Source organism: Homalodisca vitripennis, unplaced genomic scaffold (assembly GCF_021130785.1).
Source record: "Homalodisca vitripennis isolate AUS2020 unplaced genomic scaffold, UT_GWSS_2.1 ScUCBcl_4607;HRSCAF=10882, whole genome shotgun sequence".
Lineage (NCBI taxonomy): Eukaryota > Metazoa > Arthropoda > Insecta > Hemiptera > Cicadellidae > Homalodisca > Homalodisca vitripennis.
Window position 1 is genome coordinate 17,703 of NW_025780754.1, and position 14,136 is coordinate 31,838.

The following is a 14,136-nucleotide window of genomic DNA, read 5'->3' on the forward strand; positions in this document are numbered from 1 at the left end:
GCCAGCGTCACGTTCTTCACGACGCACCACTGTGTGCATCCCTGATGTGGGACAGTGATCCAGTCATGCTGGAAGTGCGAGCGGACATGTGCCTCGTCTCGGACAAGCCCCTGAACCCCCTGGTGGAACCTGCGGAAGCCGAGGGGCTGGAGGTACCGGAATTGACAGTTTCGCATCCTCTCATCTCTCTGGAGGAGGACAACTTTTACGAGTTGAAAGATGTGTTTCCGTAAGTTGAAGAGAGTTGCCACTCAATCTTAATATCTGGCAGTAACATTTCTTGTTGTAACTGTTAATATCATATTCTGAATAGTAATGAGTGATTGCAGTGGTGATATTTATCCTCAGTTAATTACAAGATTTTCAATATAAGTAAGTAAAGTAAAATTTATAATATTTTACCCCCTCTAGTTTATATTATTCTAAAAAGTGTAATATAGTAGAGACAATTTTGAACTCTACACTAAAACTTTATTTATTAATGTGAAACTAGCATTCGATAACTGTAGTACAACGTTGTAAATTCTTTGCTGTTTCTGCTCGGTATGTGCACTTTTATCAATTAAAATCAATGATTAAAACAATTTTTTAGATGCCTACTTTTTAGACATTTTAACTAAAATCAAAAATGCAACCATAACGCAGCAAGACAATCAGTACACCATCACTCGATGTGTCACTCACTGCACTGTTAGATCAACTGTAACACGCATACACTGACAGGTCTTTCAGCGCCTTCTTGTTTGTCATGCAGGTCACCACATGCCTGTCTGTACATGTCACTTCTTGTCCCTTAACATGACCTGACCACTGATTCATTTTTATTTTTGCCAACTTGCAAATTTAAATTTGTGATGAAGCCGATATTTACCTACGGTTTTATCTTATTCGAAGAATTCAAACTTCTTTCCATTTGCTTTTTTTTTGGGGGGGGAAATATACGAAATTTGAAATTTTTGTGGGGAATCAGGCAAATTTTGGGAACAATTTCAAACAATTAATTGTTGAGGTTTAATACTTATGTAACGATGCATCCAACTCAACCACCCTCCCCCCATAACATTCCATAATGCTGCTGAAACCACCCCATCCTCCCTTTGGATCGATACGAAATTTATGAAACAACACTAACTAAATAGAATTTTTAACTTTACTATTGCTTACTGCTAGATAAAATAAACTGTGTATCCACCCACATTAGATACGGCTTACAGACAATATAAGCATCTATAATATGTTATATTGATTATTATAACAAAATTAATCCTCCAATAAATAATTTTAATTGTAACACTTCGTGATATAAATTCTATATATGTGTTTACAGACTCCTGACGGGCCATCCTCTGACATGATAAAAAAAATGGTTGTTACTACAAAAAGTAAATTTATAGGTGCAGTAATGGTGTACCAAGTTTTATTGCTTTACCTGTAATCGTTCAGGAATTATCTAGCCCCTATGAGACTCTTTTTAAACCCTGTATATTAATTGTATATTTTACGATTTGAAACTGAAGAAGAGGGAAGATACCAAACTGCATGTCCTTTGTCACACACAGTGATGGAAAATGTCCACAATCCTATTGTAGATTTATTGTTTTTTTTTTTTCTTTAGCACTACAGCCAGACAGCAAATTCAGCCAAGTGCAGACAGTCATTGTACACCACAATCTCACGGAGGTCAAGAACCTATTTGATGCTCCCGTGCAAGAAAGCCAGTTGCTGGGTCGCTCTCTTATGAAAGCTTACACTATGGCTGTCACCCAAGCCAGATATAACTACGGGGTGAGTCATGTTTTTTCGTACTGAAGTGTAATATATTTTATATACATACGTATACAGGATGTCCACAAATAACTGATACCTGTCAACTGTGAAATGTTTGGTGCTCCCAACTTGTGCAAGCGTATCTTTAAAGTGGCCATGCTCACTTATGCGTTGACAAATTTTTATTAAATACGTACCGTGGGAATCGTTATAATAATTGAAAAATATGTTATCTTGTAACATTTTTGTAACCAATGTAAAAACAGCTGATACCTATCAAGAGACAAAATGTTTGTTGCTCCTGGCTTACATAAGCGTAACTTTAAAGTGGTCGTGTTCGCTTATATATGTCGGATTTCATTAAAACAAGTTGTTTTTTTGGAATTGTAATGAAATAGCTCAAATAGTTGGTGTCTAGTACATTTTTTATAACTATATAGGTTTTTTGTTATTTGACTTTTAATATTTTCAACTGATGTCATTTTCTTAATATTGAATAAAATATTAATAATTTAATAATAATAATATAATTTTTTTTCTATTACCCATTCAAACCTATGTGCCAAATTTGGTTTCCTTAGTTTTAAATAGTTCGATAGATAGATAGATAGATATCTTTATTGATCTTTAAATATTTACATGCAATGGATCTCGTCACAATATGATGCAATTATACAATTTGCAAGTTAAAACAGATCAAGAATTACATTCAAAATATATATACATTACATATAAACAATGGTAATCAATCGTGCAGTAAACTCATAGTTAAATAACGGGCATAATACTGTTGAATCAAAGCGATAGCTAAAAGCAATAGTTAATAAGTTAAAAAGTGGTTTTTAATAATATTAAGTTAAAAAGTTAAGTAGACTAATAGCAACGTAAAAAAACAAACAAAACATGCAACCCAGTGCAAGAAATTAATTTAACTTAACATGCGAACGTAACATGGAAATATGATACTTTTAAAATGGTAACATAGGCAAAAAATAATCAAAATAAGCTACAGTTTAGGTAAAAATTTAAATACACATGTAACTTATATCTCCTCAAACATTAACATGCTAATATCAGAACTGTAAAATTCATCGAGTTTGTAAAAAGGTCTTTCAATAAGCCAGTCATGCATGACTTTCTTAAATCATTTTACACTAACATTCTGAGCACTTAAATGTAATTTGTTAAAAAGCGATATACCAACAAACTCATAGGAAAACAATATCTTACTCAATCTTGTGTATGGTCTATTAATTAAATCTCTATTTCTAGTAATATAATTATGTACATGCTTGTTAAGCGTGAAGCTGCTAAAATGTTTCTTAACATGCAACAAAGCAAAAAGTATGTAAAGATATACCACTGTTAATATTTTTAATTTTACAAATATAGGTCTGCAGTGAGCTCTGGGATCACTCCCATCCAAAATTCTCATGGCCTTCTTCTGCGTGATCAAAACACTGTTTTATGCCACTGGAGTTGCCCCAAAAGAGCAAACCATAAGCTATCGTGCTATGAAAAGATGCAAAGTAAACCATTCTTAAGCTATCATTTGGTATGCATAGTTTAAGGTGTCTTAGAAGGTAAATCACTCTATGCAACTTTTTACACACATAGTCAACATGAGGATTCCAGGATAGCTTTGGATCAAGTATAATTCCCAAAAGCTTTACCGTTTGGCTACTGTCATTATTTCCATGGTTACTAAAAGAAAAATAATTTTTTTTTGTTTTCTCTACATTCATCAGAAACATGTTGGCTCTGTACCAGTTATTCGCCTGTATAAGTAAAGTATCCGTCTCTGTCTGCAAGGAAGCGATTGATAAGCGTGATGTGGCAAAAGTTGCATCATCAGCAAACATTACAGATTTCGAGCTTACACAAGAAACCAAGTCGTTTACCATAACTATGAATAGAAATGGGCCCAGCACCGACCCCTGTGGTACCCCGTACTTAACCTCAGAATATTCAGAAAACTTTCCATTTGAACAAACTGTTTGGTACCTTTCACTGAGGTATGACTTGAAAAGAGCTTGTTGACGGTCAATCACACCATACAATTCTAGTTTTTTCAGGAGTATGTCCCGATCAACACAGTCAAAGGCCTTTGATAGGTCACACAAGACGGCACCAGTGGATAATCCCACTTCAAGGTTAGAATGGATGAAGGATATAAAGCTCATCGACTGCATCGATCGTGGACCTCCCCGGCCTGAAACCAAACTGACTATTGCTAAAAATATTGTTTTGTTCAAAGAAAGTACTCACCTGACTTTTTATAACTACTTCAAAAATTTTGGAGAAGACAGGGACCAAGGAGATCGGTCTATAACTGTCACATTCATTGTTGTTACCCTTCTTAAATATTGGAACAACCTTTGATACTTTAGGTTTGGCTGGAAAATTGCTTTCCATGAGACAATTATTTATACACATGGATAAGGGAACGGCAATTTCATGTATGACACTTTTTATAAGTACAGCGGACATATTGTAGATGTCGCAACTTTTGGTTGACTTGAGCCTGGCCACTAAGTCAACCAAAGGTGTATTGTACACTCACAATATCACTAAGGCTGACTGTATTCCATCGGAAACTCTCGGTTGGTACAGGAATTTGGTTCTAGAGATATTAATTTTTGTATAAAAATGGTGGCTAGCAATTAAACAATAGATTTCTCAACCTATATTTATAACAAAATCTTTTGCTTGAAATGATGAAAACCCAATGTCATCATCATAGGATGAAAACCCAATTGATGTGGGAAAACATCCTTCATCTTGAAGAACTTCAAAATAGGAGACTTGGTCTTATATCCCACAAAAGAAGGAGCTACTGAATTCTCAAACCGGCTAAAGACAAGCCATCCTGAACTTCAAGATGATGTGAAGAACTACTGTAGAACTGTGCACTCATTTATAATAAACTCGACAAACCACTTGAAAAATGGAGGAACTTATAACCGCTTGATAGTAGATGAAGCACTCATGGTGCATGCTGGCGAAATCTTATACGCAGTCGAACTTTCACAAGCCAAAGAGGTCATGATGGTGGGCGACATGAACCAAATCCCCTATATTAATCGGGTCACAGGCCACTCAACCCAGTTCCATGACATTACAAAAATCACTGAGATCTCACAGTATTTAAGTCACTCCTACAGATGTACGATGACAGTTGCCTGCATTCTTTCCAAATATTATTCAGAAGGTATGACAACAAGCAGCAATGTAAAAAGAGAGCTAGTAAAACATGTTTTTGACAACATCAATAGTATACCAGTCATGGTAAAAGACACCAAAATGCTGGTTTTTAAACAAACTGAAAAAGCACAACTTTTGAAATTAGGCCATAACGTCTCTACCATTCACGAATATCAAGGGAAACAGGCTCCACACATCGTAGTAGTGAGGACATCATCCAACAACGAAGACATCTACAACTCAGTACCACACTGTCTTGTCGCCATATCTCGTCACACTCAGTCTTTCACGTACATTGCTCCAACTCAAGAGGATATCCTGACTAAATGGATACGTTATGGTCAGCAGTGTTCTGAAGTAGATCTTGCAAAACATCACAAAGAAATGGAAACAACCTGTAAAGAAAACAATTCTATAGGAAAGTATCCATTCCTACCTCACAGAAGCATGGAAAGGAAAGATGCTACGAAACTACCAAATAAAAGTGACATAGGTGGAGCCAGCCAAACCACCTCAACAAAAAAACTGAATTCTAATTTCATGACAGGTGGAGACAGTCAAACCACCTCAACAAAAAAAACTGAATTCCAATTTCATGACAGGTGGAGACAGTCAAACCACCTCAACAAAAAAACTGAATTCCAATTTCATGACAGGTGGAGACAGTCAAACCACCTCAACAAAAAAACTGAATTCTAATTTCATGACAGGTGGAGACAGTCAAACCACCTCAACAAAAAAACTGAATTCCAATTTCATGACAGGTGGAGACAGTCAAACCACCTCAACAAAAAAACTGAATTCTAATTTCATGACAGGTGGAGACAGTCAAACCACCTCAACAAAAAAACTGAATTCCAATTTCATGACAGGTGGAGACAGTCAAACCACCTCAACAAAAAAACTGAATACTATCGCCATGACAGGTGGAGACAGTCAAACCACCTCAACAAAAAAACTGAATACTAACGCCATGACAGGTGGAGACAGCCAAACCACCTCAACAAAAAAAACTGAATACTAATGACATGACAGGTGGAGACAACTATTTTTTAGGGTTGAGAGAGAAGCGAAGGCCCAAAACCTAAATTGCTGTTGCAAAACAATGGACAGGAAGGGAACAAAACCCGGCAAACAAAATAAACCCCCTTCTACAACTTTCCACCAAAATACAGACAGAGCACCTAATGAAAACAAAACCATAGCAAAACACAGCTCCACTAATCAAGGACACCGACTGAAGATTTTTGACATGACTACAAAAACAAAAAGTTAAAAGACATGTTGGCCAGTCATAACATCAATAGGATAGATCTTCCACCAACTAGAGTCACTCCACACACCAAATCATCAATTGACTTTGTTTGTTCGAACCTTGACGAGCGTAAAATTGACACTGACTTAATTGTCACTGGCCTATCAGACCACATAGCTCAGCTCTGTACTGTAATTACTACAAATAAAAAATTACCTCTGCCCATTTTAACCCCCCAGCACCCCTTTTTTAGAGAATGCCACAGTGAACAAACAGAAGACATAAGGCCAGGAGGTCTACACTTGACTACTTTCGAAAATCATTATATAGGAAAAGAAGATGATAAGATTGGAAGAAAAAAAACCGAAGGAAAATCTAAAAAAAGGTAGCAAATTTGTAATCTACCATCAAAACATTGACAGAGTTCAAAATAAAATTGACACACTAAACCACTTCCTACACTTTTCAAAACCTGACATACTTGTACTTACTGAGCATGGCCTCAGTGCTGATTTATTGAAAAATGCCCGATTAATTAGCTATGTACTTATTGCAGAATATAGTAGGGAATTGCACCAAAAAGGTGGTGTTGCAATATTCAAGAGAGTTAATCTGGACAATGAGGTGGAAAGTGTAAATCTTGATAGCAAAAGCATTGAACTTGTTTGTGAGATGACCGCTGTTAAAATCAATATAAACAAAAAAAATCATGTTTACATTCTGGGTGTATACCGACCACCAAGAAGCCCACTGGATCATGCTCTTGAATTACTAAACTCGTCACTAGAAGAACTCCCCATAAACAATTCTGCAATTTGCATTGTTGGTGATCTCAATATTGACTGGCTCAGCACACTGATGGAAAGAGAAAACAATAAATTAAACAACCTCCTATCTGAGTATAACCTGACTCGATGCCTCCTACCTGCTACCAGGATAACCCCTACAAGTGCTACATCAATTGATGTTTTTTGCACCAACTTGGCACCACATAGCTTCAATTTCGAAATCATTGAAAACGGGCTCTCAGACCACACCGGACAACTTTACTTCATGGATTTCCCCTCCACATCAAGTAAACAATCTTCATCAAATGGAAGACGTCTCAGTCCAGATAACATCTCAAATTTAAAGGGGCTTCTTGAAATTCAATCATGGGATCGGGTATACAACTCTCCAAGTGCAGAGGATGCCTACTCAAACTTCATTGGAACTCTGACTGCAGCATTAGACATTACATGCCCCCATACAACATCAAGAAACAGATCCAGGAACCGAACTCGAGAATTTAACAACCCTGAAGTAAACATACTGCGGATGTCTTTCATACAAGCCCACGAGCGCTACTTAGCCAGTGGACAAATTGAGGCTAAAGAGGATGCTGCCCAGAAGAAGAAATCCTACGACTTAAAACTAAAAAGTCTTAGAAGGGAAACAAACTCCAACTTCATCGCCGAAGCAAGCAACAAGAGCAAAGCAGTCTGGAGCGTCATTAATAGCAAAAGAGCACCAAAGAGAGAAGCTTCAGAATCCACGTGGAAATTAAAAAATACTGATGATGACACCTACCTAGACGACATCTTTACCATAGCTGAACATTTTAATACCTATTTTACAACAATTGCAGAAGTAACTCTCGGTCATAACAATGCTCCTAGCGCCAAAGACGTTAACTTATGTTCAAACTTCACAGGAACAGGACTTAGCATGTTCAATCTTACATCTAATGAGGAAGTATTCAACACTATAAATTCTCTAAAATCCTCTTCCTCCTCAGGCTATGATGACATTTCTTCAAAAATACTGAAGTATTGCAGCTCTGTAACCTGCCAACCCTTAACGGATGTAATCAACAAGTCTCTGACTCAGGGATTATTTCCCTCAAAATTAAAAATGTCAAAGGTATATCCACTGCATAAGCAAGGGAGTAAGCACGACACCAAGAACTATAGACCAATCTCCCTTGTGCCCACTGTATCAAAAGTTTTGGAAAAAATAGTTCTCTCGAGACTGTTAGAGCACCTTCAGCGTAACAATCTGCTGCCAAAAGGACAACATGGGTTCATCCCGGGCAAATCGACTATCACCACCGCCCTTGCTGAGCTCATTGAGTGTATAATTGATAATATTGAGTCTGAAAATACTGTAACAACTGTTTTTCTCGATATGAGTAAAGCATTTGACTCACTGTCTCATAAGCTTATTTTATACAAAATCAGAACCTTGGGTGTCAGCGGTATAGCCCTGAAATGGTTCGAAAGCTACCTCTCTGGGCGACAGCAAATAGTTGAGCTGAAACACACAGCTAAGGGCTTGACGAAGGCTCTTCATTCACTTCCACAGTATGTTAGAAGAGGAGTTCCGCAAGGATCTGTGTTGGGACCCGTCCTATTCATTTTATTCACTAGTGATCTAGGTAAAACACTCGAGGCTTTTAGTCATCCTGTATCATACGCAGATGACACAGCTCTTATCACCAGCAGTTCAACAGCGGAGTCACTAGAAATCAACACGTATATATCTGTTAGCATGGCCCAACAATATTGCCTAAATAACGACCTTGTTTTCAACCCATCCAAAACAAAACTCCTTGCACTAGGCAGACATAAAGACCACATATCAGGCCCACCAGATCTAGAAAAAGTGGATGAGCTTAAACATTTAGGTATGATATTAGACCAAAATCTTACATGGAGTTGCCACATTGATTACCTTAGCTCAAAGCTCAGCTCTGCTCTCTTTGCTCTCAAAAGGATAAAAGCTACGGGCACAACATCTGCTCTAAAAATAGCCTACCACTCTCTCTTTGAGAGCCATCTTCGGTATGGAATCATCCTTTGGGGGAGTTCTTCAAATGGTAATCTCCAGAGGGTACTAATCTTGCAGAAGCGGGCCATAAGAATCATGGCCGACCTCTCTTCCCGAGACAGCTGCAGAGAATCTTTTACTGAACTCGACATTCTCACTGTGACTTCAATCTACATCATCGAAGTCATCATATATGCTTCCAAGCAAAACTTCCCGAGAAACAGTGAGGTGCACAACTACTACACTAGACAGGCTCAAGCTCACCGTCTACCAGCTCATAAAACAACGCTCTTCACCAAAAAAAAAACCATCATTTGCTGGAATCAAGCTTCTGAACTCCCTTCCTGATGCCATCAAGACCGGCAACGCTAAAACTCTAAAAAGAAGACTACACAAGTGGCTGGTGAAGAACTCTATCTACAGTCTCGATGAGTTTTATGACATTCTCAACTCCTGACTTGTAATGTTTTTGTTGTTAATTTTTGTTCTTTCCTTTCAATGTTATGTTTCATAACTTATTATTTTTATTATTGATTGACAACTATTCTGTTCTTGATGATCATGAATAAAGCTTTCTGTATTCTGTATTCCAAAATCACCCAAAGAAGTTTGTGACACCCTGTATATACACTAGCAGTTACCCGCGGCTTCACACACAATTATCAAAATCAAAGGACGTATTCTACTTAATGAAAGTATTTATGATACAATATCCTGGAGCCCTATGATATCTTTCAAACAAGAAGTATGTATTATTTCAGTATCCATGGTTAAGAGATTAAAAAGTTGAATACAATTTTGACTTATCCTATTTTAGGTTTTGTTGTGCTCAAAAAAAAATACGTATGAGTATCAAAAACCTAATTCAGCCAAAAAGCCACAACGTTCATCTGTTTTAATTAATTTTCTGTCTTAAGGCATTTCCAGTGCCAAAGTTGAGTTTTCCTTGTGCCCCGATCAAGAAATAATATACCGATAAAACCAACTGTGACCAATAAGCGTCTATTTTCAGCTCTTTCAATTAACTTCCTGTCCAAGATATTTCAAGCTCAATTGTTAGTTATAGTTTGCCTTTTAGTCCCGATGAAGAAAATATATTTACTTATGTGCAACTGAAAAGCTACTGCAATAATAAAGATTCAGGTCTGACTCTTTACGTACACTTCCGGTATAATTTATTTACGGTCACAATTGATGCAGTCCTTTTAATCTACTTTCAATCTATATTTCTAGTGCTATAACTGACTTTGGTTTTATTATTCTGGCCAAGAAAATATATGCATACATACGCTTAAAAAATTCAGTCAAAAATATTACTTCTGTTGCTTGTCTTTTCCTTCCGGTATCAGAGGAAGAATAAGCCATGCCATTGTTTTTCCTTAAGCTACAGTAAAAATGTCATACACAATGTCAATGGAGCCACTTTCATGTACCGTATGTGCAAACATTCACAGCTTTGTTCATTAAGGTGGGTTTTATAAAATAGTATTTCTAATGCATTAGATGGTTAAAATTTGGCACTTGTGCAATCAATAGTAAAAATTAGATAGTAATTTTGTCTTGGAAATATGTATTACACAACTGATCAAGTACTGTGTATTTCGTATTTTTGAAGTGAAAACTTCTTTAGGCGCGTTGAGCGTTTTGGTAGAGGGTAAAATCCTCGGTTCGCGTCACTGACATGCTAATGATACTAACCTGCATGAAAAAGTCAGTCTCGCTGTGTTTTTTAACCGTAGACTTGGCCGCGGACTACTAACCTGCATGAAAAAGTCAGTCTCGCTGTGTTAAAACTGTCCCGGCGGAGTATGAAAACAGACTGCGAAAATCAGTGACCTTTACGGCTTCCTCTCGCGATTTAAAAGTGAAGCCAAAGTCGTACAATTCTGTAAGATGCGTCAAATTAAAGCTCTTAATATTGGCAATCTATTGGTTACATTTTTAAATATTAAAAAAATTTCGAAATAATTTTGATTATTGTTTACATTTTACATAGCGTTTACAATGACAAGAAAAAAGTAGTAAGCGAGGATTTTTTTTATTTTTTGGTCAGACAAAATTTGTCAGCGAGAAAGTTGTGTGAAAATAGATGAATATTTTTTTTGTAATTTATCATTTTTTTATTGGAAGTTTAGTTTAGCCTGTAGTAGCGTATGAAGTGATGAGTGAACGTTTCTGCCGGAACTGTAGTTGGCGCATTGGCTCACTGATACCGTATTAACTCAATAAATTAGTTTATTGTGCAATAAAAATACCTTTACGAAAGAACCAAGTTAATTTAACTAATTTATTAGTTTTAAAAATATTGTGGGTTTAATTGTTATTGCAATTATATACTTTATCCGTAGCAATAACTGTATTATTTACAACGGTGTTCAACTCACTGTTGTTCACTCTGTGTTTACTCACTTGTATTCTATGTTTAACTAACTATTAATATTGAGCAATTACAACAAGTATAATGATTGCATTGAACTTTTTTTCATTAAAATAATATTCTTTAATACTTACAGTACTTTTTTATTAAGATATTGTTAAGATAATTGTATATTAATTATTTTTTCAACCACTTTGTATTTATATTTTGTTCATGATTTGTTTAACCCATCATATTTAACTAATAAATAAAACATTTCATATAATCTTTGCATATAGTTTTAATTACTCTCAACTTAATAGTTCCGTTTTCACTTTTATCGGCAGTCCCGCGACTGCTACTGTTTTTTTTTTATAATTTAAGTGTAACCAAATGTTTTTTGCCTCTTTGATAAACTTCAGCTGAAGTTTTCAAAACTATTTTGCCAAATCCTACAATATTCCAGGAAACTTTTCCTATTTTCCTCTTCGTCAAAACCTTCCTTGATTTCAACGAATATTGAAAAAAAAGAAATAGCCAAATTGGTCCAGCTGTTCTTGAAGATAGCGCTTAGCAATTTTTATTTTTAAGATATATAATTGAATCCAAACTAGAGTTATAGATTTCCTAACCATTGCTGTTATCCCTCTGACAGCCCCAAGTGAAGGAGTTGCCCCAGCCACTAGTGGTGCAATGTGTGCAGACCGACGGCCAGAACTTCCACTTCAGCATTCTTCAGCTCCACTCTACAGAGGTGGACTGTCACCGCAGAAACGTGTACTGGAGTCTGCCACCCCTACCACTCTATGACGATTGCTCGTACGTCCAGGCTGTGCCACTCTTGCAGGGCTACAACCCCCAGGTCTTCAAACAGTTGCTGGCATTCTACATCAACAATTAAATGACTCAAAGCTGTAGTTTTACCATAATAAATTGTAAATAACATGTTTACTTTCATTGCACAATCCCTTGTAACCTGTCATAATTAACAGTTCAATATAAGGAAACCGAGCTTTGCTCAGTATTTCTTTCTGGTAAATCGTGTTTTGGGATTCATTTTATGATAAACTTCCACAAACGATAAAACTATAAATGCCATGGCTATTTATTGTTCTGCCATCTTCTGCATTAAAGGATGCTGGAGCAAAAGATGCGTTTGTTTCTCTCTTTTTTTATGAAACTTTTCCGAATATGGGTGACGGTTATTAAAAAAAGACGTACTAATTCATTTGAAAATTTTGGTTGATCAATTAAAATTTGTCACCAACAACTGCAAACAAACAACAGTCACCAAAAGAATTTATATTGATGCAATTAGAAACTCGTTCCTCAGGGAAATCCAATGCACCACAATGGATACACAACATTGCAAATGGTCCTTAGGCGTGATATTGCACAGCTGCAGTAACGCCACATTTATATGTCGGTAAATAATTATTAAGTTCTAAAACGATGTCTTCCGTCTCGGCGTCTTTGCTCTTCTAATCAGTATTCTCGTTGCTCGTCATTTTCGATAGCTACACATTGAGCCGCACACTGCCACAAATCTTGTAGACATCGAAACATCTAAATCATGAGACCTTTCTGCTCGTATAATGTTAGTAAAGGTTTGCAGGTATTTGACTTTAGCAGTATGTGTGGGACGAAGTATATGAAATAGATTTAATTTTAAAAGGAGTTAAATTATTCATTAACTTACTCGTATAATCAAAATTTCCTTTTGGTTTGAACCATCGTTAGTTATACAACCATTTTTATTCTTTGGCATATCTGATGAAACATCAGCTGTGAGGATTGGCTTACTCTTCTTGTTATGATATGTCAGATGTTATTATTGTACAATGTAAACAAAGAAATAAAAAATAGATAAATATTGACTTTGTAGTTTTTCATTGCTTGAAAACACAGACAAAAAGTTTTCTAAAAATTAAATCTAGCTAGATTGATTTATCACCCCTGAAACTTACAAAGCATTAGTCTTGTGGTTTACTACGGTTTTATATCCCCCCTCCCCTCAGATACACCTTTACATATATATACATTAAATGTGTATAATAAACATTGAATCACAAAAAGTACTTGCCGGGTTCGAGTCCCGGCAGAGCAAGTACTATAAAGCACAATGTATATAAAGGAAGGTGCACTATGGATATATATATAGTATTGCAAAAAACTGACACCTAGATTTTTGTTAAAATAAAAAGGCTGTGTGTAATTCAAATGAACTTAATGTATTGAAGAGTAGTAAAACACAACTAAAGCAGAATTAATTAGGTAAGGGTTATTGAAACCTACAGATACAGTATAACTTTAACCAATAAATTAATAAAAAAACTGAGTGTCCCAATGCAAGTTTTTTGCAATGCAATATGTACTTGGGTGTACAAAACACATGGAAATGTTTTTAAAGTACTTCAACCATTGCAGATAAAGTAATTAAACTTTAAACATTGATACTTGTATCTAAACACTTTTTGAAGCAAAAATCTTATTTTTTTATCAAATCAGAGATGGACCACAAGGACGCTAAAGAAAATCTTAAAGAGCATAGTAGATCATATTAAAGTATTTTTATGTATAGTACCAGTATGTAGTTTTCCTGCTTTATCTGCAACGGTATAAAACAAGTGCCATCTCCATATCCTGTACATACATTTGGGATGAACACAAAAAACTAAACATATAAAGAATTTATGCCACGAAAAGTTTATTTATATAATTACCTTAAGTAATTATTTGGAAAAAT

General features: G+C 35.9%; 1 protein-coding gene across 1 annotated transcript; it reads left to right on the top strand.

The window, feature by feature from the left end:
• Positions 1 to 86: 86 nt before the first annotated feature.
• Positions 87 to 12,335, top strand: LOC124373016 (39S ribosomal protein L37, mitochondrial-like). The gene is made up of 3 exons (XM_046831426.1): positions 87 to 229; positions 1,616 to 1,785; positions 12,046 to 12,335. The coding sequence occupies exons 1-3, from the start codon at positions 220 to 222 to the stop codon at positions 12,289 to 12,291; spliced, it is 426 nt and encodes a 141-aa protein (XP_046687382.1). The 5' UTR covers positions 87 to 219; the 3' UTR covers positions 12,292 to 12,335.
• The last annotated feature ends 1,801 nt before the right edge of the window (positions 12,336 to 14,136 follow it).

Coding starts and splice junctions, on each gene's coding strand:
- LOC124373016 (XM_046831426.1), top strand. Junction 1,786..12,045: donor AAGCCAGATATAACTACGGG/GTGAGTCATGTT, acceptor TCCCTCTGACAG/CCCCAAGTGAAGGAGTTGCC.